Raw genomic sequence first — 27,680 nt, 5'->3', positions numbered from 1 at the left:
AGACCAAAAAAAAATCAAATAGACATTCTAGATCTGAAAAGTATATCAAACGTTATCAATTATTCAGTGAATGGATTTATCAGCAGAATAATCACAGCCAGAGAATTGGTGCACTGGTAAATAAGTCAGAAGAAAACACAAAATGAACATGAAGAAGCAAAAGGATGGGAAATACAGAAGAGGGAGTGAAAAACATAGGAGATATAGTGAGAAAATATAATATGCATGTAATTGGAGTAAAACATAAAAACACATAGACCAATGGAACAAAATAGGAAGCCCAGAAATAAAACCATGCATATATGGTCAACTAATATTTGACCAGGGAGCCAAGAACACTCAAAGGGAAAAGGATAGTTTCTTCAATAAATGGTGTTGAGAAAACTGGATAACCACATGCAGAAAAATGAAATTGGATTCCTATCTTACACCACTCACAAAACTTAACTCAAAATGGCTTAAAGACTTAAAGATAAGATCTGATACTGTAAAATTCCTAGACGAAAATGTTGGGAAGAAGCTCCTTAACAATGATATGGGCAATGATTTTTATGAATATGACACCAAAAGCACAAGCAACAAAAGCAAAAATCAACAAGTGGGACTATGTCTAACTTAAAGGCTTTTGCACAGCAAAAGAAACAATGAACAAAATGAAAAAGAAACTTATGGAATGGGAAAAAATATTCGCAAATCGTATATTGTATAAGGGGTTAATATCCAAAATATATAAAGAACTCACACAAGTCAATACCAAAAAGCAAACAATCCAATTAAAATATGGGCAGAGTAACTGAATACACGTTTTTCCAAAGAAGACATCCAAATGGCCAACAGGTACACGAAAAGGTGCTCAACATCAGTAATCATCAGGGAAACACAAATCAAAACCACAATGAGATATCACCTCACACTTGTTAAAAGGGCTATCATGAAGAAGACAAGAGATAACAAGTGTTGACAAGGATGTGAGAAAGGGAACCCTTGTGCATTATTGGTGGAAATGTAGGTGCAGCCACGATGGACAACAGTACAGAGATTTCTCAAAAAATTAAAAATAGAACTACCACATGATCCATTAATCCCACTGCTGAGTATATATCCAAAGGAAATGAAAACAGGATCTCGAAGAGATTTCTGCACTCCCATGTTTACCACAGCATTATTCACAATAGCCAAGATATGGATGCAACCTAAGTGTCCATCAACGGGTTAATGGATAAACAGATGTAGTATATATACATATACAACAGAATATTATTCAGCCATGAGAAAGAAGGAAATCTGTCATTTGCAACAACATAGATGGACCTTGAGGGCATTATGCTTAGTGAGATAAGCCAGACAAAAACAAATACTGTATGGTATGAGTAATATTTGGAATCTAAGAAAGCCAAACTCATAGAAACAGAGAATATAATGGTGGTTACCAGGGGCTGGGGGTGGGGGAATTGGGGAGATGTTGTTAAAGGGTACAAACTTGCAGTTAGAAGATGAAGAAGTTATGGAGATCTAATGCACAGCATAGTAATTATAGTCAACAATAATGTATTATATACTTGAAAGTTGCCAAGAGACTAGATCTTAAATGTTCCCTCACAAAAAAGAAATTATAATTATAATTATGTGAAGTGATACGGTATTAGCTAATGCTACAGTGATAATCATATCATGATATACAAATGTATCAAATCAACACATTGTACACTTTAAACTTACACAATACGTCCATTAGTCTCAACTGAAAAAAAAGAAAAAGAAAAACTCTGTGGAGACTGAGTTAAAAAAAAAGGAGCTCCTAGCTACTAATATTGAGAATGAAAATGAGGATATCATTACAGTTGAAGCAGACATCAAAAAGATAAGAAGCAGAGGCCAGCCCAGTGGCACAAGCGGTTAAGTGCGCGCGCTCCGCTGCGGCGGCCCAGGGTTCACTGGTTCGGATCCCGGGCGCGCACCAACGCACCGCTTGTCAAGCCATGCTGTGGCAGCGTCCCATATAAAGTAGAGGAAGATGGGCATGCATGTTAGCCCAGGGCCAGTCTTCCTCAGCAAAAAGAGGATTGGCAGATGTTAGCTCAGGGCCGATCTTCCTCACACACACACAAAAAAGATAAGAAGCAGATATCAAGGACAACTTTATCCAAAAAATTGAAAAGTCAGATGAAATGGACAAATACCTAAAGAAACCCAGCTTGCCAAAATTAACAAGAAAATAGAATATTTTCTTTGTAATATCATACATTTTAAGAAATTAAATCAATAATCCAAAACCTTCTCATAAATAAAACGTCAAGCCCATGTGGCTTCAAGTTCTACTTAACATTTGAGGAAGAAAAAGTCTCTTCTAGAAAACAGAAAAATAAAGAACACTCCCCAACTCATTTAAAAACGTAGCAAAGAAAATATTCAACTATACCAGCCACTAAAATAATGAAATTATTTTGTACATTTATAAATATCTGCTTCCCTGAGCCAACACCATGTGCAACACCCCCTGAGGTATCCCTGGATATCAGCATAAATTAGCTCACAAAGGGTTAACACCTGGCAAAAGAGCCCCCAGGACTCAGGTCTACACTGGATGGCACTCTGATTGAATACTGCCCATGCCAGTCAGTTCACAAATAACCTCACCTTTCAGGTACCACCACCATTGGCTTTCCATAGGGATAAGGTAGGCCCTGACTTTCCCCTCTGTTTGGTTCCATGGAGCTCAGGGTTGGCACACCAGAAGGGGAGCACTAATGTTCACCAGTCATCCCACTGCAGCTCCTACAGGGTGCCCTCCCTCACTGTATGCCTCAGCCATACATCTCCCACCCCCACTGGGAGAGGATGGCTTTTATAACACAGATGCATTCAAACTACTAACCATGTTCAGGTACATATCTTGACACTTCATTAAGTAAATCATTAGCTGCATGAAGATCATCGTTTACCAATAATGCCTTCAGGTCAGAAACATCAATTAGATCATTCCGGAGAATTTGGGTAGTAGCTAAGAGTAGCTGTGTAGCTGCAAAAAGCAAAATCAAATGTTTCGACAGGAGAAAGAGAATATATTATTTGCTATCACTTAATAGGCTTGGGTTGTATAAAAAAATTTTACATGAAATATTAGCATAGTTTTTAAAACTATTGTGTATTATAACAGCTAACAGTTACTGGACACCTACTAAGTGCTAGATACTGTTCTAAGTACTTTTACTTTACCTATTTAAGCCTCGTAATAAACCCAAAGTAGACATCAATATCCCCGTTTTTCAGATGAAGAAACTGAGGTTAGTGAGATTAAGTGATTTACTGAAGACTATATTGGTAGTAAGTGGCAGGGCCAGGATTCAAGTCCAGGTACTACGGTTCCAAAGCCCATGCTGTTAGCTACTGTGCCTTTCAAGTAGACACACGTAAGTGATCAACCTTTACCCCTTTGGCCACATAACACTTCACGTGTGGCCCCTGAAATAATTGTGAAGCATTACAAATAAGCTTTACATCAAAACTATATTGCATTATTTAACTTAATGTTACATCACAGAGATAAAATAGACAAGAAGCAGCAGCAGCAGTGGCAGCAGCAGCTACAAGCCATGCTCTTTGTATTTATCCTATAGCCCCACAAATTCTGACAACCTTGGTTGCTTTCCAATACCTTTAAACAGTTGTAGTTGTTGATGCTGCTTAATTTAGTCCAGATTTTATAGTTACTCTCAGCAGGAGGGTTGGTCTGATACAAGCTACTACATCATAGACAGAAGTAGAATTAGGTGAATCAAGCGTTATAGGTAATTCTAGTGCCCTGCTCTGGTTAAAAATTGCTGTTTATTGGAAATACCATATGATCCAACTATCCTACTACTGGGTATTTATCCAAAGAACTTGAAACCAACAATTCAAAGAGATTTATGCACCCCTATGTTCATTGCAGCATTATTCACAATAGCCAAGATGTGGAAGCAACGAAGTGTCCATCAATTGAAGAATGGATAAAGAAGATGTGGTATATATATACAATGGAATACTACTCAGCCATAAAGAAGACAAAATCGTCCCATGTGCAACAATATAGATGGACTTTGAGGGTATTACGTTAAGCAAAATAGGGCAGAAAGAGAAAGACAAACACTGCGTGATTTCACTCATATGTGGAAGATAAACAAACATGAATAAAGAGAACAGATTAGTGGTTACCAGAGGGGAAGGGGGTTGGAGGGTGGGCGAAAGAGGTAAAGGGGCATATATTTTGGTGATGGATAAAAATTAGACTATTGGTGGTGAGTATGATGCAGTCTATACAGAAACTGATAAATAATAATGTATACCTGAAATTACACCACGATATAAACCACTATGACTTCAATAAAATAATTGAAAAAAAATTGCTGTTTAGGTTATTACTTTACTACAAAGCTACAGTAATCAAGACCATGTGGTACTGGCATAAGCATAAAATAAAGATCAATGGAATGGAATTGAGAGTCCAGAAATAAAGCCATACATTTACGATCAATTGATTTTTGACAAGGGTGCCAAATCATTCAATGGGGAAAGAATAACCTTGGATATTCTGCACGCAAAAGAATTAAAGTGGATTCCCATCTCACACCACATAAATAAATTAACTCAAAATGGATCAACGATTGAAAAAAAGAGCTAAAACTTAAAACTCAGCATAAAAATTAGTGTAAATCTTCATGATCTTGGATTATCTTTAGATATGATACCAAGAGAAGAAGTGACGAAAGAAAATACAAATTGGACTTCACCCAATTTAAAAACTTTCGTGCTTCAAAGGACACCATCAAGAAAGAAAAAAGTTGGAGCCGGCCCGGTGGTGCAAGCGGTTAAGTGCGTGCGCTCCACTGCGGCAGCCTGGGGTTCGCCGGTTCGGATCCTGGGCGCGCACTGATGCACTGCTTGGCAAGCCATACTGTGGCAGCATCCCATATAAAGTGGAGGAAGACAAGCACAGATGTTAGCCCAGGGCCAGTCTTCCCCAGCAAAAAAAAAAGAGGAGGATTGGCAGATGTTAGCACAGGGCTGATCTCCTCACAAAAAAAAAAAGAAAGAAAGAAAAAAGTTAACCCATAAAATAGGAAAAAATACATGCAAATCATATATCTGATAAAGGTGTAGTATCCAGAATATATGAAGAACTCTTACAAGTTGACAAATCACCCAATTTTAAAATAAGCAAAGCATACATGTCTCCAAAGAAGATATACAAATGGCCAACAAGCACACGAAAAGATGCTCAACATTATTAGCCAACAGGGAAATGCAAATCAAAACCACAGTGAATTCCTTTATACCCATTGGCATGACTATAGTAAAAAAGACAGACAATAACAAGTGTTGGTTAGGATGTAGAGAAATCATACATTGCTAGTGGAAACATAAAATGGTGCGGCTGCTTTGGAAAACACTGGCAGTTCCTCAAAAACTTAAAGTTACCACACAACCCAGGATTCCATTTCTAGGTATATACCCAAGACAAATGAAAATATGTGTCCACACAAAAACTTGTATTCAAAAAAAAAATGTACACAGGAGCTGGCCCTGTGACATAGTGGTTAAGGTTGCGTGCTCCGCTTTGGTGGCCAGGAGTTCACGGGTTCAAATCCCAGGCACGTATATACACACGGCTCATTAAAGCCATGCTGTGGCAGCGTCCCACATACAGAGTAGAGGAAGATGGGCACAGATGTTAGTTCTGGGCCAATCTTCCTCACCAAAAAAAAAAAAAAAATGTACACAAATATTCACAGCAGCACTATTCATAATAGTCAAAAACAGCAAACAACCCAAATATCTATAAACTGATAAACTGCTAAACAAAATGTGGTATATCCAAATATTAGAATATTATTCCACCAAAAAAGGAATAAGTACTGATTCATGCTATAATATAGATGAACCTTGAAAACAGTATGTTAAATGAAAGAAGTCAGACACAAAAGGCCACATAATACATGATTCCACTTGTATGAAATGTTCAAAATACGCAACCCATACAGACAGAAAGTAGATTAGTGGTTGCCAGTGGATGGGGAGAGGTAGGAATGGGGTATAAGTGCTAAAGTGTACAGAGTTTCTTTTGGGGGTAATGAAAATGACCTGGAATTAGAGTGGTGATGGTTGCATAACTTTGTGAATATACTAAAAACCACTGAATTCTACACTTTAAAAGGATGAATTTTATGGTATGTAAATTATATCTCAATAAAAAAATGTACATCTGATTCAAAACACCACAGATTATAAAGCTATTCCAATTTTAGAGATATTAAAATGTAAAAAAAAAAGATATTTGTTTCACCAATGCATTTAGAAATACATCATTGATAAGGGTGTCTGCATCTATGAAGAGTTCTTTGGTAGGTGTTCTCTGAAGATTTGGGGGTTAGGAAAAGATACTGGTGTTGAAATTGTCTCCCTAATTTCAAGGAAGATAAGAGGAACCTCGGGGCAGAGGCCAAGAAATAGTTTTTAAATATGAGGGGCAAAATGATGTAGTTAGGCAACAGAGACGGTATGGTGATAAGAAGGATACAGGGATTAATACTACAGGGATTTAGGGGGTCTGATTAGTTGAAGTTAAGATTTCTATAAATGAAATAGATAGGCAGTCCAGTCGGGTACACCTGAAAACTCCAGAGGCCTGACTTGAGATAGCACAACAAAGAGTAGTGGTCCCTCATCCAACTTCCAGACCCGATTTAATTCATATCCAGAACCCCTTGAATGAAGGAAAACTTAACTCCTCTTGAGGAAGGACTCAACAAAGGCATTTACTATGAATCTTCTTCAACACTGTCTTATTTCTTTTCCCCTCATTATAACTTTGCCCATTTTCTTTACTTATTTTTTATATTCTTGGATTATTTATATTTCATAAGCTGCTTGAAATCCTTTTAGAAACTATAGACTACAAATTAAAAACTTGAAATCTATATAGTGATTTTTTAATGTCATTTCATTATCTTTATTTTACAGTCACTGTTCTTTGAACTAGAAGTATTGACTTACCTACAGACTCTTTGAAATGTGGACTTTCTTTAATTCCCTTTAAGAAATCTTTTAAATCCACCTCCTTATTATCTGGAAGGTCAAAACCAAGCATGGTGACATTAAAAATCTGATACTGAATCAGCACATGAAATAAAGGCTCTGATTTACAACAGATACCTAAAATTCCATTCTAGGTCATTTTCTGACTCAAACAATTGAAATAGAAATAAAGTTCTATTTCAATAGAACTTTTCATACTTTTAGGAACCACTCATTGAACAGTTAATTATATTAATAGCTAATATTTTTTGAGTCCTTACTCAAAAGTAAGAACTTATATAACTTTCAAGTTTCTTCTATATACTAGGCATCATCTTATGGTGCTTTACATTTATTAACTCATGTAATCTTCACAATAATTCTATCACATAGATACTCTTAATATACCTATTTTTAAAAGATGAAAGCAGAGAGAAAGTAAATAACTTGTCCTGGTCACAAAGCCAGGAAGTGCTAGAGGCTGTATTTGAACTGAGGCAGTCTAGGCCAGAGGTGACAATGTTAACTATCAGGATACACACACACACACACACTTGAAGTAAGATGCAGTAATGTAACCACAGCAGAAAATCTAGAGCTACAACTACATTAAGGAGACTTCAAGTTATAACAAAATGGCAGACTGGGTAGCACAGAAACCATCCCACTACAAATCCCTAGAGGTTCTATATGAATTACAACATCTTATGAATGCATGATCAAGTCATATGAAAAAGAAATAATAAAAAGTTAAGTGGGCACTGAGATCCAGATGGAAACCAGTGAATACTAAGCCTACAGCTATCTTGGGGATACATATGAGACTCAGAAATGGCTAGGTGCTTGATTTAAATGCTCATGCAAAGTCATAAAAGAGGACTTGGGTCCACGCTAAATGGAGAGTTTGAATTTAGATACCAAATAAAACTGAGATGCTTAAAGGATTTCAATCCAGTGAAAGATTAAAATATTACATTCACTGGCCCAGGTAAACAATAAAGAGACCTAAATCTTCCTAATTCTGAGAAGCAGTGGGGGAAAAAAATCTCCTGTGAAAAACTGAAAGCCCAGCCTGCATCTCATGTGGGTTTGGAGTTTAAATTTATACCACTCTCATGATGGAAGAAACCCCAGGTCAAAACATAAAAATTGATCAAGGTCAATAATAATCTGGGGGACCTGGCAAAAGCAATAATCAAACTGCGCTGGGGAGGCACTCTGAGACCTAGGACTCACAGGAGTCCCATAGGAAAAACAAACTGGTTAAGATAAGCCCAAAATAAAAGGTCACCTAAAACCAATGAAACTCAGCAGCTTCTAGAAGTATTCCCACATGATTTGACTTCTTTTTTTTTTTTTTTATAATTTTTATTTATTTTTTTTCCCCCAAAGCCCCAGTAGATAGTTGTATGTCATAGTTGCACACTCTTCCAGCTGCTGTATGTGGGACACGGCCCCAGCATGGCCAGAGAAGCGGTACGTCGGTGCGCGCCGGGGATCCGAACGCGGGCCGCCAGCATCGGAGTACACGCACCCAACCGCTAAGCCACGGGGCCGGCCCTGATTCGACTTCTTAAGAGTGAATGTGGGCCGCCCCATGGCTTAGCGGTTAAATGCGTGTGCTCCGCTGCTGGCGGCCAGGTTTGGATCCCAGGCACGCACCGTCGCACCGCTTCTCGGGCCATGCTGAGGCCGCATCCCACATACAGCAACTAAGAAGGATGTGCAGCTATGACATACAACTATCTACTGGGGCTTTGGGGGAAAAAAATAAATAAATAAATAAATTATAAAAAAAAAAAAAAAGAGTGAATGTGCATAGGAAAGGAGATCTAGTACATATTACATGAAGTCAAAATGGAAAACAAAGGAAAATATGCACCCACTTGGAAACAATGACCAAAACTAAATAATTGTTCTTTTAAAATGTAGTGATCCTTTGAGTATTTCCTTTGGTTAAAAAACAAATTGGGACAAGTACTATAAAAGGACGGATGAAGGTGTATCTGGATCTCCTCTGAAGAAAGATTATAAATCAAAATGAAGCTGCTGGTGTCATGTCTTTCTTTTATTACATAATACATGGTATTTTCCCACCTGTGCTTATAAGTAATGAATGGTAATTATCTAAATAAGCATATACAGTATCCAGATGAGTATGAACAGTTAGATATGGTCAATAAATATTTAAATTCATAGAATATTTTGACTCTAATTTGCATCAACCTAAGACTCCAGTATGATTCCCTTTAGCATCTTACCCTCATATATATATACTCTAAGACTGTTTCCTATAAATAGGGAAAAATTAAAAGAATCTCCAGCCAAAAAATGCTCACCACTGAGGTCACAATATTTAAGGGCTTCACTGAAGTCCTCCTGAGTTAAATTAACATTCAAACTTTTCAGGGCATGCTCCAAGTTAGGTATATCAATTTTGCCATTATCAACATGTGACAAGACATGAGCAGCTTCTTTAATCTCTACAAAGATAAATAAATATATACAAGATATTATTGTTTTAAAAAATGCAAAAAGTTTATCCAAAATCCACTATAGGTTAAACTTTCAAATTAAATATTTATTTTAACCAAAATCTCTGCAGAAGAAAAGCAAAATATTTTCTATTTATAACTGATAGCCCATTTATTTCAAGCAGCATTTGAAACCAAAAAATTTCATGGTAAAGCGAGTATGGTGGGTTATCTGAATCCATTCATCCATTAAATACTTAATGAGCTGTTAAGCCTTTCTTAATAGTTATGTCATCTACATGTAGGTCTAAAGATTTCTACCAACAGATAAGGTAAACAAATAAAGGCTAAAATTTGAGATTGAAGTTCTTGATCCTCAGAGCCACTGCTAGTCCATATTGTATTATTGTGTAAATTGGAAAAAGGCACCCCCTCTCTATGTATCAATTACAAAAAGGATACCTTCCTCTGGGCAGCTACAATCTAGCACTGGGGTTCAAAGCTTGGAGAGCACAGTGGAACATGGACTGCATTTCAATGTCCACTTGTACCCTCTCAACCAGGCAAATCTGTGCAACGCACAACCCATACAACCAAATGAGGTAGTCTTGCTGATAACCAGACCAATTTAAAATGTAAAACATAATCACTACTGGGTGTTTTAATTTTTCATCAATACCATTTCCCACTCCATTTCTCCCTCAACCCCAAAATGAAGTTATTATATATATTTCCATAGTCTGAAAATTGTTGCATTACACCAGCAGATCTAAACCTTCAGGGAGGTCATTTAGAAAGAATACCATAATACCATCTTAAACATATATTCATTCTACTAACATTTATTTTACAGCTACTAAGACTAACAATGAAAACTTCAGCACTCTCATCAAAGAGTTTCCTATAAATTCCTTGAAGACAAGGACTGAATCTGTCATGTCTGTAAACAAAATTATAATACATTATATAGTTGGTACTGTGAAAAAAATATGCACAAGATATTATGGAAGCACTGAGAAAGTTCGCCTAACCTAGATTTAATGAGTGATGAACCCTAGGAAGTCTTATGGGGTCGGAGATGACATTTGAGCTGAGTTTGGGGAAAAAAATGTGAGTTTTTCTGACAGGATATATATATTAAGAAAACAGCACATGCAAAGACATGGAACCAAAAGCAAATAAAGCCAATTTAAATTATAATAAGTAGTATGGCTACAGAAGAAATACATATGGAAAATTGATGAGAGGAGGCTAAAGAGATAAGAAGACAGATTTATTCATTCATTCATTCCATAAATATTTACAATTATATGAGCTAATAAGATAAAAGATTTGGAACAATGCCTAGCAGAGTAAATATCATATAAGTATTAACTAGTAATATCAACTATTACTAAGAGCCACTGAGAGCCAGGATTGTGCTAGGATCTGGAGAAACAATGGTGAGCAAAGTGGAGACATGGTCCTTGGCCTAATGACACTTTCAGGCAAGTGGGAAAAAGAGACATTAATCAAATAATTGAAAGCATGAGTGGATATTTATAATATGAAATAAGTGCTATGAAAGAGGCCTGGTTTAATAAGAACATATAACAAACGAAACTGACCTAGACTAGCAGACAATGAGAGGTTTCCCTGAGGAACCTGACACTCATCTGAAAGATGAGTAAATGTTAACTAGGCAAAGAGGTCCAGGGAAGAATATTCCATATATATATATATATTCCAAAATATAATATGCAAATGCCTTGCAGTGGGAGGAAAAGGAACTGAAAGAAAGCCAACGTAGTTGAAGTACAGAAAGCAAGGATAATGGTGCAAAATTATGCTAGAGAGGTGGGGCATGCAGGATTTTGATCTTTTTCCTTACAACAATGGGAAATGTTTAAAGAGTTATAAATAGGGGGAGGAAAAATGATCAGATTACTATTTTGGAAAAAAATATCACTCTGGCTGGAGTGGGCAGAATGGACTAGCAATCCATTGGCACTTGGCAATTATCCTAAAAAATAACTCTTTTATAGGGAATGTTTTATATATAAAGTTCTTACCGTCTGCCTTTGGTAATTTCAGATTAGAAGACAAAGTCTCTTTCCTTAAATCTGCAAATTTAGAGAGAGAGATTATACAACAAGGAATGGCATCCTGATCTTACCCAATTTGAAAGGAAACCAATGGATAGACTAAATACTTTATCTCTCAGTAACATTTATCATTGATGACCATTCCCTTCTTCTCAAAAATCTTCCCCTGGCTTCCAGAATATTATTCTCTTCTTGTGATCCTCTTACTTGTTAGACTCCTTCATGGATTTGTCATCCTCCACCAGCTTCTTAAATGTGGCAGTTTCTAATGTCACAGATGCTTCCTTTCTCCCTAAGAGGGCAGGTTAATCCCCAGGTCCATATATTCAATAAAACGTTTAATTATTAGTCTGAATTGTCCTTCACTATTCCTGGTTGCCTCTCTACTATCTATCATCTATCTAATCCTGGAGCCTTTTTTAAGGACAAGTAGTAGTTACACCCATTCATCCCACACACTTCCTACAGAAATGCAAATTGCTACAGAATTCTATTTGAGGGACAAGTGATAGAAACACAATTTGTCCATTTGCATAGATGGACCATATTGCAGTTAAAGAACAGTTAAGAATAACTCACAACTAGTCCAGGTATTACCTTGAAACAAAGGGAGGTTAGAATAAAGGTAAATTATATTTACCTTAAATTTTTTTATTTGCTCTAAGCAGGATGAACAAAACAACTAACCTATTAAAAAGTACTTTCAAAATAGTAGATTTGGGCAATTTTATAAGATAACTTTAAAACAGGATTTCTCAACCTCAGCACAATTAATATTTTGGGCCAGACAATTATACAGGGGCAGGAGTACTGTCCTTTACATTGTAGGATGTCTAGCAGCATCCCTTGCCTCTACTCACTAGATGCCAGCAGTCCTCCCCCATCAGTTTTGACAACCGAAACTGTCTTCAGACATTGCCATTTGTTCCCTAGAAGGCAAATCTGACTTTACTTTTTAGCTGAAGCTAAATTTAAAGGCAGGAAATGGCTGTCTAAATATGGGTAAAATCCATCTGAATATATCCCAGATAAGCATATAGATGGATCAGGTAAATTCTTTGTAAACAGAGCAAACAGCAGCTCAGTATTTATATAGAGTGTTTTAGAGACAGATATCTTAACTTAATTATTCAATAATAACTTGTACATCTCAAAGGGCCTTTCACCTAAAAAAAGAAAGCTAGGAAACTATAAAGACCTCTCTAAAATCCATAAAAGAAAGGGGTTAACTTTGAAATGAAATTCCTCTAAGAAGAAACATTATTTCAAAGCCATGCAACAACATATATAAATACTTTGAGACCAACTTTACAATCCAGTCCAGGAGATCATCCAGGCATTTAATATTGTAATAACTAAATCCCTGTGGATATACAATAAAGGCATACCCCTAAATCTGGTCTATAGTAAACAGTGTTCCAATAAGTTTATGGTGTTATTTTGGACCTAAGTATTAAAGCTTAATTACTGTTTGGTAAAATAGTTTTAAACCCTTGGATAAAATTTTAGAAGAAACTTTTATTATAAGCTGTTGGCTATCTGCTCAATCAACTCACCCTCAACAAAGGAATCATTCAGTATTTCTTGAAGACTATCATCAGTGAAATAAATTCTATTGGTGTCTTCAAGCACATCTGAATATTTGTCCTTATCACACTGATTACTTTCTGTCATGTGGTCCAATGTATTGATGGTCTCTTTCAATGCTAGAAACACAGAGAATACACATACAACATGTTATTCAGTCCATGGATATAAATCTTTGGAACATAAAAATAAAACTGACAAACTCTTCTTGATTTGCACTGTCCAAAAGGCAGTCACTAGCCATATGGGCTGTTTAAATAAGTAGAGCTGTCCATTCTCAACTCCTATAATTTTCTATAGCCCCTTATCTTTATTCTTAAAAATTATGTTAAATGTCTGATTTTTGGTGGGCTATTCCTCTATCAACAAAAGTATACCAAAGTTTTCTCTAGTTATTCTGTCAATGAACTCATCATTTCAGTAAAAAATACCCTTCATTCTTCATAACCTCTCAAACCCCAATCTTTCCCTTTCCACTTTCCTCCCCTACATCCCTTGCTCCTGTCAGTTAACTTCACCCACTTTAGAGACGCATTACGGTCTACTTTGTTTAGCACAATAACATCAAACATTTGGACTACGAAATCCATGACTGCTCTCCCTTAATTTTAAAAAGAAAACTTCACATTTCTAAAGTACATTTCTAAAAAAAAACCTCTTAGGATTCATTAAAAGAAATGGATAATAAATTACTTTAAAATTAGCTAATTTATGTAAAAGTATAATTTATAGATTATTTTGTTCTATGATATAGTCATTAGTTATTGGTAAGAAGTTTCAAAAACAGATCATGTGAAGAAGAGTTGAAGGGAAATTTGAGCCCAGAGAAAAAATGATTTAATGGGAAGGAAAGAAAACTTAAGAGTTCTCCTCACATTTCTGGAGGGCTGCTGACAGGAGAAAGAGTCCAAATGTTAAATATGGTTCAGGGCAGAATTATAAGGCAGGATTTCTAGCAAATATGTGGAATAATTGTCTAATTTTACAGCTATTCAAAATTATGGAGGGGCTTCTTCAAAAAGTCATAAGGATTTTCAAGACAAACAGTGGAATGAATACAGATTACCATTAGCCTGTCCCCACAACCCACTAATTCGATCTTTAAATAAACATATAAAAATTGAAGAAACTCCATATCTAATGAACTAAAGAACTATCAAATCCTCTACTACAGACCTCATTCTCTGACCACAATAAAATAAAAGTAGAAATAAACAACAAAGAGAGGGCAATAATGAAATTCAAACTGCTTTCAAATTTAAAGTTTTCTCTTAAACAACTCTTACATCAAGGAGAAAATCAAAACACAATTGGAAATATTTAGAAAATAACAATAACGAACCAAAGACTGTTAGATAAACCAAAGTTTTACTAAAATGAAAATTGACAGTCTTAAACATGTTTATTTCCCAGCAAGAAATAAAAGAAAAGAAAATCAAAAATTTAAACAATAAGTTACGAAAACTATAAAATAGGCCTAAAGGAACAATAGAAAGGACTTAATAAAGATAAAAGCAGAAATTAATTTTTTTAACTATAAACAGAAACACTAAAGATAAATCTAAGAGCCAGCGCTTTAAAAGAGAGATAAATAAAACATGTTATATATATACACATTCAAGACTGAGAAAATAACCACACATACAAAAAAAAATCAAAAGAATTATCAGTGCATGGGGCTGTACAAAAATTCTAAGAAAACACCTGAATAAAATTAAAAATTTCCTAGAAGAATAAAAATTACCAAAACTGACAAAATAAGACAGAAGATGGCAAAAAGCAATCCACAAGAAACAAAGTCAAAGATGAATAACAAACGAGAAAAAAACTACAAGCAGTTTCTTCTAAGACAAAACATTAACTCCCTTACTACATAAAGAGCTATTTACAAATTCATATGAAAAATACAACTTAATTAAAATATAATCAAAAGACATTCACAATCATATGAAAAATATGTTTTATCTCACTAGTAATTAAAGAAGCACATATTAAAACAAGAATAAAATTTATTACCATCAGAATTTTCAATAAATAGTACCCACTATTGATAAAATGTGAATTTTTACAACCCTTTAGGAGGGTAATTAGGCAGTGGCTATTAATATTCTATATCTGCATGTATTTTGGCCTAGCAGTTTGAGTTCTGAGGAATTTATCCTACAGGAAAACTTGGTGCACAGGTGCACAAATATATATATACAGTGATGATCATCAAAATGTTTGTAATAGTGAAAAATTGGAAATAATCTAAATATTCATCAAAAGGGTTGTGGATAAAATTATAGTACATCCCTACGATGGAATATTATCCAGTCTTTAAAAAGAATCAAGTAGCTTATATGATATAGTGGGACATGGAACAATATCTAAGACACAACGTTAATTTTTTCAAAGCAATTTGTGGAATATTATAGGCATAGTAATCTAATTTTTAAATAATAATTTCAGAATACACAAATAGATGTAAAGAAAAAAAGCCTAAAAGGATTTTTACCAAATGTTAACAGGGATATTTGCAGAAGGTGACATTACAAGAGCCTTGTACATTTCTTACATTTCTCGTCATCAAATTTTTTTATAACATTTAAAAAATTGCCACTAGCATATAATGAAGGTTTCTTTTCTTTTTTTTTTTTAGATTTATTTATAAAACCCGCCCCCCACCCCTAAGGTGGGAGGAGCTGGGGAAAGTAGAAGAGGTGGAAAAAGGGGCCCAGAAAAAGTGGAGGAGTGGAGAGGCGTGGCTGGAAAAGAAGGAAGAGGGTCCCTTTCTTCAAGTTAAGGGGGGCACAGGAGCTCCGTTGACAGTCATCTTGCGCCCCCTGCTGGTGGAGGATGGTGTCTGCAGGCAGTTCGAGGTGCCCCCGTTGGCAGCTGTGGTGACCCCACTGGCTGCCGAAGGAGGGGTGGGGGAGGTAGGGTGCGTTAATGAAGGTTTCTTATTTTAACTATTGGAAAAGATCACAACCCTGTGATTTTCCCTATATTTTCCATCACAAATGCACAAGTCTTAAATGAAAAAAAAAAAAAAAGGAGTAAAGGTTGCCATAACTGGAAGTGTTCAAATACAGATGAAACAAACATTTGGCACAGATAACTACAAGAAGATATAAGCACCAAATATAGTGTTTGATTAGATAACCTTTCAATGAGTCATGTGTTGCTGTCTTTTAACAGCACGACGAAACTCTTACCAATAAAATTGGAATATTTCTAGGTGTCCCTCAAAGCCTTTATACAGTCTTTAACATTCACAATGTTGTCTTTTGGAAGGAAAAGAGAGAGGTGACAGACAAAATTCCTGGACAAGGTAATATTAAAAATTAAAATTAAATTCAGCATACAACTTTTATATATTTCTTGAACACTTTATTTACAAGATACTTGGGATTCATTGTCATTCATTATGCCTTACAATAACCCTCCAAGATTGTAGATAGACTAGTTCCAATTCTACCTGTAAGGGAACTAAAATACCAAGAAATTTATAAGGTCCAAAACTTCACTCTGTCCAAAGTGGCAAAGCTAGGATTTCTACTCACAGGACCTGAATTCCCAAACTATTCTTCAGTCACTAAATCAAGATACATGAGGAAAGAGAAGTCAAGATGGTGGTGTAGGCAGACTCTGAACTCACCTCCTCCCGCAGACACAGCCAATTTACAACTACTCGTGGAAAAATTACCCCTGAGACAGAGCTGAAAACTGGATAAGAGGAACTCCTGCAACAAAGGACAATCCTAATTGAGGTGGAAGAGACAGAAACTCCTTTCTAGAGAGAAAAACGCCACCTTCACAAGATGCCAGCTTCACGGCTGCCCATGAGCAGCCCAAAGGTACACAGACTCCCTGGAGGCACGGGGCCCTGAGCCGGGGAGTGCCCCCGTTGTAGGCATTTTGTGGACCCAGCACAATCAAGACGAGTGGCATAATATCTGACTCTGCCTGCTACTAAAACATTGGGGAGTGCCCCCAGAAAACCTGGTTCACAAAGAAATTAAAACCGGCTCTTGAAGGGCATACGCGCAAACTCACCCGTTTCAGAAAGCATCCTAAAATCACCAGAAAGAAAGGTGCATAGTGCTTTGGTGAAAAGAGACTCACCTGATAGGCCCTGAGTGCATCTCAGTGAGACATGAGACCTCTCCAGGGACTGGGACATTGGCGGCGGCCATTGTTGTGGCCTGGTGTGGGCGTGCTGACACAGACGCCATTAGAGTTCTCCCTGGGGCCTGCTAGCCCAGGTCTGCCCCACCCACTAGAGAAGTGATTTAATCCAGCTCAGCCAGGGCAGGCAGCCCACCCTAGAGACTGGCCCCACCCAACAACAAGACCTCAGGCAACTTGTGGGCCTGCATAGATTGGTGACTGGATTCTCTGCAGCCTGGCAACTGAGCCCACTTGAGTGGGGCAGGGCGTGCACAAGGAGCGAGTGGAGAGTGTGGGGCAGTGGTGGTGTGTGTGGGGCTCCCGCCATAGAGAGACTGGGTCCACTTCGGGAGGTCGGGGCACTCACGTGGGGCAGGACTGTGTTGAATGTGTGTGTGCACCTGTGGGCAGCAGGGCTTGTCAGCTGCAGAAGACTTGTGCTTCTCAAAGACCCACATAGGGGGTTTGCCCCACCTTCCAAAGCTTGAAACAATTGGGGGCTCTTGTGCCTGACGCCAGCCCCACCCAGCTGCAATCCTCAGAGAGCTCACAAGAGACCTAAAGCCTGGAGGCTTATAGCAATTGTAAGGCCCTGAGCCTAACAACCTGCCACACTGGGGCCCTACTTACTTAAAAGAAATACTGCAACACAAATGTGGTATTAGAACTTGCAGCCAACTGTGCTGGGGCTCCCCACACCTGATAAAGAGACTGAAGGGCCCACAACAACTACAAGCAGCTGAGCATTACAACTGCTGGCCAGGAGCATAACTTCGCCTCCCTGGGCACCTACAGGGAGAGCAAACAGGCCACAATAGAAGGATACACGTAGCCCACATAGGGGTCACCCCTGGAACATTGAGAACTGAGGGAAGCACACAGCAGTCCACCTAAGGCATCACTTGTATAAGGTCACCTATCCAAGAGCAGGAGACGTAGCTGACCTACCTAATACGTAGACACAAGCACAGGGAAAGAGGCAAAATGAGGAGGCAAAGGAATACATTCCAAGTAAGGGAACAGGACAACACTCCAGAAAAGGAACTAGGTGAAACAGAAACGAGCAACCTACCTGACGGAGAGTTCAAACAAAGAGTGTTAAGGATGCTCACTGATCTGGGGAGAAGAATAGATGAACTCAGTGAGAATGTCAACAAAGAAATGGAAGATATAAAAAAGAACCAATCAGAAATGAAGAATACGATACTGGAAATGAAAAATTCGCTAGAGGGACTCAAAAGCAGAGTAGAGGATACAGAAGAATGGATCTGCGCACTGGACAAAAGACTAGAAGAAATTACCCAAGCTGAACAGGTAAAAGAGAAAAGAATTAAAAAGTGTGAGGACAGTCTAAGGGACCTCTGGGACAACATCAAGCGCACTAACATCCGTGTTATAGGTGTCCCGGAAGGAGAAGAGTGAGACAAAGGGGCAGAGAATCTATTTCAAGAAATAATAGATGAAAACTTCCCTAACCTAAGGAAGGAAGCAGACATCCAGGTACAGGAAGCACAGAGAGCCCCAAACAAGATAAACCCAAAGAGGCCCACAACAAGATACATCATAATCAAAATGTCTAGGATTAAAGATAAAGAGAGAATCCTAAAAGCTGCCAGAGAAAGACAAGTTACATACAAAGGAAACCGCATAAGGCTATCAGCTGACTTCTCTGCAGAAACCTTACAGGCTAGAAGAGAGTGGCACCATATATTTAAAGTGCTAAGAGGAAAAAACTTACAGCCAAGAATACTCTACCCACCAAGATTATCATTCAAAATGGAAGGAAAGGGCCGGCCCCATGGCTTGGTGGTTAAGTGAGCGCGCTCCACTGCTGGCGACCCGGGTTCGGATCCCAGGCTTGCACCGACACGCTGCTTCTCCGGCCATGCTGAGGCCGCGTCCCACATACAGCAACTAGAAGGATGTGCAGCTGTGACATACAACTATCTACTGGGGCTTTGGGGGGAAAAATAAATAAATAAAATCTTCAAAATGGAAGGAAAGATCAAAAATTTCCCAGACAAGCAAAATTAAAGGAGTTTGTCACCAAGAAACCAGTGCTACAAGAAATGTTAAAGGGACTGATTTAAGGGGAAAAGAAAAGACCACAAATAGGAAAAATTATCTATTTCCATGATAAGAGGGCAATGGATACAAATGCACAAAAAAGAGGTTAGATATGATATCAAAAACATAAAATGTGGGAGGAGGGGAGTTAAAGAGTAGAGCTTTCAGACAGAGGTCAAACTAAAGAGACCATCAATTCTGTGTAGAAGGAGAAAGGAACAGAGAAGGACTACTAAAACACTGAGAAAAAAAGTTAAAAAATGGCAGTAAGTACATACTTATCAATAGCTACTTTAAACATCAATGGACTAAATGCCCCAATTAAAAGGCATAGGGTGGCTTATTGGATAAAACACCAAGACCCATATATATGCTGCATACAAGAGACACACTTCAGACCTAAAGACACTCACAAACTGAAAGTGAAGGGATGGAAAAAGATACTCCACGCAAATGGCAATGAAAAGAAAGCTGGGGTAGCAGTACTCATATCAGACAAAATAGACGTTAAAACAAAAACTGTAAAAAGAGACAAAGAAGGGCATTACATAATGATCAAGGGAACAATCCAACAAGAGGATATAACACTTGTAAATATCTATGCACCCAATGTAGGGGCACCTAAATATATAAAGCAATTATTAACAGACATAAAAAGAGAAATAGAAATAGACAGTAACACAATAATAGTAGGGGACTTTAACACTCCACTTACACCAACGGATAGATCATCCAAACAGATGATCAATAAGGAAACATTGGCCTTAAATGACACACTAGAACAGATGGACCTAGTAGATATATACAGAGCATTCCATACAAAAACCGAAGAATACACGTTCTTTTCAAATGCACATGGAACATTCTCTAGGAGTGATCACATATTAGGCCACAAAACGAGTCTCCATAAATTTAAGAAGATTGAAATAATACCAAGCATCTTTTCTGACCACAACGGTTGAAACTGGAAATCAACTATAGGAAGAAAATCAGAAAAGCCACAAATACATGGAGATTAAACAAAATGCTACTGAACAACGACTGGGTCAACAAAGAAATCAAAGAAGAAATCAAAAAATACCTGGAGACAAATGAAAATGAAAATACGACATGCCAGAATTTATGGCATACAGCAAAAGCGGATCTAAGAGGGAAGTTTATAGCAATACAGGCCTATCTCAACAAACAAGAAAAATCTCAAATAAACAATCTAACAATGCACCTAAAGGAACTGGAAAAAGAAGAACAAACAAAGCCCAAAATCAGCCGAAGAAGGGAAATAATAAAAATCAGAGCAGAAATAAATGAAATAGAGACCAGAAAACAATAGAAAAATTTAATAAAACCAAGAGCTGATTCTTTGAAAAGATCAACAAATTGACAAACCTTTAGCTAGACTCACCAAGAAAAAAGAGAGAAGGCACAAATAAGTAAAATCAGAAATGAAAGAGGAGAAATTACAACAGACACCTCAGAAATACAAAAGATTATAAGAGAATACTATGAAAAGCTATATGCCAACCAATTCGACAATCTGGAAGAAATGGATAAATTCTTAGAATCATACAACCTTCCGAAACTGGATCAAGAAGAAGTAGAGAATTTGAATAGACCAATCACCAGTAAGGAGATCGAACCAGTAATCAAAACCTCCCCAAAAATAAAAGTCCAGGACCAGACGGCTTCCCTGGTGAATTCTACCAAACATTCAAAGAAGACTTAATACCTATCCTTCTCAAACTCTTCCAAAAAATTGAGGAGGGCGGGAAGCTCCCTAACTCATTCTACGAAGCCAACATTACCCTGATACCAAAACCAGACAAGGACAACACAAAAAAAGAAAATTACAGGCCAATATCACTGATGAACATCGATGCAAAAATCCTCAACAAAATACTAGCAAATCGCATACAACATTACGTTAAAAAGATTATACACCATGATCAAGTGGGATTTATTCCAGGGATGCAGGGATGGTTTAACATTCGCAAATCAATCAATGTAATACACCACATTAATAAAATGAAGAATAAAAATCACATGATCGTCTCAATAGATGCACAGAAAGCATTTGACAAGATACAGCATCCATTTATGATAAAAACTCTGAATAAAATGGGGATAGAAGGAAAATACCTCAACATAATAAAGGCCATATATGAGAAACCCATAGCTAATATCATCCTCAATGGTGAAAAACTGAAAGCTATCCCTCTAAGAACAGGAACCAGACAAGGATGCACACTATCACCACTCCTATTTAACATAGTATTGGAAGTCCTAGCCAGAGCAATCAGGCAAGAGAAAGAAATAAAAGGGATCCAAATTGGAAAGGAAGAAGTGAAACTGTCACTATTTGCAGATGACATGATTTTATATATAGAAACCCTAAAGAATCCACAAGAAAACTTTTAGAAGTAATAAATGAATACGGTAAAGTTGCAGGATACAAAATCAACATACAAAAATCGGTTGCATTTCTATACACTAACAACGAAGTAGCAGAAAGAGAAATTAAGAATACAATCCCATTTACAATTGCAACAAAAAGAATAAAATACCTAGGAATAAACTTAACCAAAGAGGTAAAAGAGCTGTACACCGAAAACTATAAAACATTGCTGAAAGAAATTGAAGAAGACACAAAGAAATGGAAAGATATTCTGTGCTCTTGGATTGGAACAATTAACATAGTTAAGATGTCCATACTTCCTAAAGCCATCTATAGATTCAATGCAATCCCTATCAAAGTTCCAACAACATTTTACCCAGAAATAGCACAAAGAATCCTAAAATTTATATGGAACAACAAAAGACCCCGAATAGCTGAAGGAATCCTGAGAAAAAAGAACAAAGCTGGAGGTATCACACTCCCTGATTTCAAAATACACTACAAAGCTATAGTAACCAAAACAGCATGGTACTGGCACAAAAACAGACACACAGATCAATGGAATAGAATCGAAAGCCCAGAAATAAACCCACACATCTATGGACAGCTAATCTTTGACAAAGGAGCCAAGAACACACAATGGAGAAAAGAAAGTCTCTTCAATAAATGGTGTTGGGAAAGCTGGACAGCCACATGCAAAAAAATGAAAGTAGACCCTTACCTTACACCATACACAAAAATTAACTCCAAATGGATTAAAGACTTGAATATAAGTCCTGAAACTATGAAACTTCTAGAAGAAAACATAGGCAGTATGCTCTTCGACATGGGTCTTAGCAACATATTTCCAAGCATCATGTCTGACCAGGCAAGAGAAACAATAGAAAAAATAAACAAATGGGACTATATCAAACTAAAAAGCTTCTGCACAGCAAAGGAAACCATCAACAAAATGAAAAGACAACCTAACAATTGGGAGAAGATATTTGTAAACCATACATCTGATAAGGGCTTAATCTCCAAAATATATAAAGAACTCATGCATCTCAACAACAAAAAAACTACCAACCCAATTAAAAAATGGGCAAAAGACCTGAACAGACATTTCTCCAAAGAGGATATACAGATGGCCAAAAGACACATGAAAAGATGTTCAAAATCATTAACTATCAGGGAAATGCAAATCAAAACTACAATGAGATATCACCTCATGCCTGTCAGAATGGCTATACTTAACAAGACAGGAAATAACATGTGTTGGAGAGGATGTGGAGAGAAGGGAACTCTCATACACTGCTGGTGGGAGTGCAAACTGGTGCAGCCACTACGGAAAACAGTATGGAGATTCCTCAAAAAATCAAGGATAGAACTACCATATGATCCAGCTATTCCACTGCTGGGTATTTATCCAAAGAACTTGAAAACACCAATGCATAAAGACACATGCACCCCTGTGTTCATTGCAGCATTATTCACAATATCCAAGACTTGGAAGCAACCTAAGTGCCCATCAAGGGACGAATGAATAAAGAAGATGTGGTATATTTACACAATGGAATACTACTCAGCCATAAGAAATGATGAAATCCAGCCATTTGTGACAACATGGATGGACATTGAGGGTATTATGCAAAGTGAAATAAGTCAGAGGGAGAAGGTCAAATACCGTATGATTTCCTTCATTAAGTAGTAGATAATAACAACAATAAACAAACACATAGAGAAAAAAAAAAAAAAGAATGGAAGAAGTGCAGACTACCTGTAAGCTAATGAGAATTTTCTAGTAGAGAACAACCATTTGAATGTATAGGTAAAACAGGTAAGAATTACTAGAGCAAAGTTCTTGAGTAGAAAAGAGGGGACAAAATTTAGTGCACAAGTACAGAGTTCTGTTTTACATAAAAGCAAGAACAATTCATTGTTAAGGCATGAAGTCAAGTGCAAATGTCATAGGTCTGTAGAGATGGTACTGCGAATCAACGGACGTTGTGTTCTCACAGTGTCTGATCTTCATTTCATTTCACCTGGTTCATATTTTTTCTTGATGAAATGTTATACCTGTTGATGTAGTCAATTTCACTAACCTTTTTCTATAGGGTTTGTAGTTTTTGTATCTCGTTAAAATTCTTCCCTTACTTGATGTGATTAAAATTGTCCCTATATTTTATTCCATAAATTTTGCTTTTTATGTTTAATCCTTTCATCTATCCAGATCGCATTTTTTTAGGGTAAAAATTATAAAAGGTAGGAGAAACATTAGTAGTCTAATTTGAATTTTAAAAATTAAAGATGTATTTGGGACTCATTAATATACCAATACTTTGTCTCCTAATAATGAATTACAGTATACCTTTTCATTTATTGTGGTTTACTTTTTTGTTTTTTTCAATAAAGTCCTACCCATATTTGGTTAGAAAAAAAAAAAAATAGATACTTGAGGAGACAGGATTCCAAAAAGTTCACTCCCCACAAAATTTTGACCTGCTGGTTAAAAGTATTCTCATAACTACAAAAGAGAAAATTAAAAGAAAGGCTCCTTTTCAAAGATAATGTTTACAGTTACATAAGCAAATACCTATAGATATTTGCTCAACAAAGGAATCCCATTTACCTGAACAAAGACCTTGCACACTTTCTTTACAGGTACTCCTACCAAAAACAAAATGACACAAAACAAAAAAACTGATAGTAATATTTAAATACTAATATTTAAATATTTAAACCAGAAACAAAATCTGATTGAAGAATTTTCTCTACTTCTTCCTTAGGTGACTTAATCTCTATATTTCTTAGAAAGCCTTCCAAGTTCTTCCCAGCTATCATGTCACCTTCAAGCAAATCAAGAGCTAAGACAATCTCCCGTAACTCTGGAAATAGAAAAAAGCTATTTAGTGAGTGATTTAAAAAACAACAACAGTAGCCATCACTAAAGACTTTTGTCAGTGGCAGCTCATGGATTATTATCATACTCTGAACTGAGGAATAAGAAATTTCAGCAAAGACTCCAGCCCTCAGGGAATTCTATGTCCAACAGCACAATATGCAAAGAGTTTTTGGCCTATCATGTTTCTCTGGTGCTAATATAAAATTGGCACAACCAAAATGACACACTAGGGAGAAGGACCTGGCCACCCACTTGCGAAAAAACTGACCATGAAAACCTTGTGAATAGCAGCAGGACACTGCCATAGGGCTGGAAGGTAAGAGGATGGCACAAAAAAGACCAGGCAGGGTTTCACCTCAGAAACAAAAAAGGGATTAAAAATAGCTTTAAACAGACCTCCTTCTAGAAAAAGCCTTTTTTCTTTCATTATGGAAGTTGCCAACTTTTAATCAAAACCAAGTTTTGCTTGCCTATAAACAGATCAATGCCAACATGTTAACCAGAAATTAGCAGAACCAGAAATCCTAAGAAACAAAACAAAACAAAACGATACCCAATAAATAAAAGTAAATTTAACAGTCACGAATAAACCAATACTTACCTTCTAACCTGGAGGCATCATGCATATCCTTTACCACTTTTGCAAATTCTTCAATTTGTATTTTGTCACCTTCTGCAAGAAAAACCTTTTTAATATATCAGCCTCACTAAGCAGAAGTCAGGATCCAATTAAGCAATCTATAAAAACGTAAATCATTTGATGTACTCATAAGAACCATATTTTCTTTTCATATTGTTGAGTAACCAAAAGATTAATTTTATGGAATGAATAAATCTGAAGATTACAGAAGTCAGGCTTTTTTAATTTCCATCAATCAAGAGAAACTATGCAATTCATATTCCTAGAGATAAAACTAGAAGACAAAGCTCAGTTTTAGTTTAGCCTTGCAAATGTTTAAAGATAAAAATACTGTACCAGATAACTTTAAAAACTTTTTCAAACATGAGATGATTCTATAACTATCATTTCTGACACAGGTTTACATTCATTTCTTTCACAAGAACACACAAGTACTACATTACAAAGTCAAAGTGACAAGCGCAGGAGTCAGAGGCAGCTTTGTTTTCCCAGTCAGGAACAGGGAAACTCAGTCCAAGGATTTAGAATTACTGTAGTTTATGATCATAGACTACAAGGCAGCAGGGCCAGCAAGGCGTATCACAAGCAGATAAGAACCTGCCTAGGGTTTAAACTATATAGATACAATGGCCAATCGGTATATGAAAAGGTGCTCAACTTCACTAATCGCCAGGGAAATGCAAATCAAAATCACAATGAGGTATCATCTCACACCTGTTAGGATAGCTATTATCAAAAAGACAAGGGCCAGCCCCAGTCGCCTTGTGGTTAAGTTTGGCGCACTCTGCCTCAGCGGCCCGGGTTTGGTTCCTAGGTGCAGAACTACACCCACCCATCAGTGGCCAGGCTGTGGCAGCAGACCACATACGAAATAGAGGAAGACTGGCAACAGATGTTAGCTCAGGGGCATCTTCCTCAGCAAAAAAAAAAAAAAAAAAGATAACAGAAGAGATAACAAATGCTGGTGAGGATGTGGAGAAAAGAGAACCCTTATACATTGTTGGTGTGAATGTAAATTGGTACAGCCATTATGTAAAACAGTTTGGTGGTTCCTCAAAAAATTAAAAATAGAACTACCATATGATCCAGCAATCCCACTCTTGGGTATATATCCAAAGGAAATGAAATCAGTATCTCAGACAGATATCAATGCAGCATTATTCACAATAGCCAAGAAATAGAAACAACCTAAATCTCCTTTGATGGATAAATGGATAAATAAAATTGTAGTATACACACACACACACACACACACACACACACACAAACACACACAAAAGAGTATTATTCAGCCATAAAAGGAAGGAAATCTTGTCATTTGTGACAACATGGATAAACCTGGAGGGCTTTATGCTAAGTGATTAAGCCAGACAGAGAAAGATAAATACTGTACGGTATCACTTATACGTAGCATCTAAAAAAAAAAAAAAAATCTTTTTTTACTTGCTAAGTAGAGGTGGCAGCCACTAGCAGGTGTGTTTTCCTAGCAAATTAAATAAAAGCCTATTTCAACAAAACAGTATGCATATCTCAAGTAATGTTAATATAAAACTGGAATAGACCTCTCAACATTTATTAATAATCAGCTCTGTGTTCACTGGGATATGCCATTTTCCAATAACATGTTACACAACTTGAAGGTAGTCTATGCATGTTTGGTCAATTTAAAGTAATAATAAATTAGATATTAGTAATTTTTCTATAGGACAACCAAACAATCTGAGCTTTCTGTATATTACCTAAATGTATATACAGGCATGTCAACCAAATACAAGATACAAGGACAAATAAAGATTGATAGAAGATAAAAACCATATTTTTGCATATCTTTTAATCTTATTATTTGGAATACTCACTGGCAACTGTTGCTAATTCTAGTGCAGCTAGGAATTCGTCTTTTTTTAAATTACTATTCAAACCAGACAGTGTGTCCCACAGGTCGGAAGCACTCATCTTCTCTTTGCTGAGATTGTGGAGGTTTTCAATAGTACGAAGTAATACTAAAATGCAGTTAAAACAAAACTTTTACAACGTGCTTGTCCAAGAAGTTAATACAGTAAATTATTATCTGGAATAGTCAGGAATTGAGGTTTTTATGAGAACAACAAATACAGCATAATTGAATTGCCAATTTTCAAATATTAAAACAATAAAATATTTAACACCATGGGGCCAGCCCCGTGGCGTAGCGGTGCGTGCTCCGCTGCTGGCAGCCCAGGTTCGGATCCCGGGTGCGCACTGATGCACCGCTTGTCAGGCCATGCTGTGGCGGTGTCCCATATAAAGTGGAGGAAGATGGGCACAGATGTTAGCCCAGGGCCAGTCTTCCTCAGCAAAAAGAGGAGGA

The 27,680-nt window shown here is 36.9% G+C and overlaps 2 protein-coding genes across 2 annotated transcripts in view; both read right to left on the bottom strand.

Annotated features, from left to right (window-relative positions):
* Positions 1-17,417, bottom strand: part of LOC147915047 (uncharacterized) — a 111,770-nt gene extending 94,353 nt beyond the window's left edge. The window contains exons 1-6 of the mRNA XM_087441351.1: positions 17,306-17,417; positions 13,168-13,317; positions 11,579-11,629; positions 9,393-9,536; positions 7,033-7,104; positions 2,876-3,019 (exon numbers count right to left, since the gene is read on the bottom strand). Coding sequence (XP_087297477.1) covers positions 2,876-3,019; positions 7,033-7,104; positions 9,393-9,536; positions 11,579-11,629; positions 13,168-13,317; positions 17,306-17,363 — 619 coding nt within the window. The 5' untranslated portion in view covers positions 17,364-17,417. The remainder of the gene's footprint in view (positions 1-2,875; positions 3,020-7,032; positions 7,105-9,392; positions 9,537-11,578; positions 11,630-13,167; positions 13,318-17,305) is intronic.
* A 7,029-nt stretch (positions 17,418-24,446) lies between these two features.
* LOC101407263 (EF-hand calcium-binding domain-containing protein 13) overlaps positions 24,447-27,680 on the bottom strand; it is an 83,284-nt gene continuing 80,050 nt past the window's right edge. The window contains exons 12-15 of the mRNA XM_087441888.1: positions 27,190-27,333; positions 25,295-25,366; positions 24,567-24,676; positions 24,447-24,458 (exon numbers count right to left, since the gene is read on the bottom strand). Coding sequence (XP_087298014.1) covers positions 24,447-24,458; positions 24,567-24,676; positions 25,295-25,366; positions 27,190-27,333 — 338 coding nt within the window. The remainder of the gene's footprint in view (positions 24,459-24,566; positions 24,677-25,294; positions 25,367-27,189; positions 27,334-27,680) is intronic.

This window comes from Ceratotherium simum, chromosome 16 (assembly GCF_057802395.1).
Source record: "Ceratotherium simum simum isolate JZ-2026a chromosome 16, ASM5780239v1, whole genome shotgun sequence".
In the NCBI taxonomy this organism is placed as follows: Eukaryota; Metazoa; Chordata; class Mammalia; order Perissodactyla; family Rhinocerotidae; genus Ceratotherium; species Ceratotherium simum.
The sequence above is the reverse complement of the archived record's forward strand: the minus strand, read 5'-3'. Positions and strand labels throughout refer to the sequence as shown.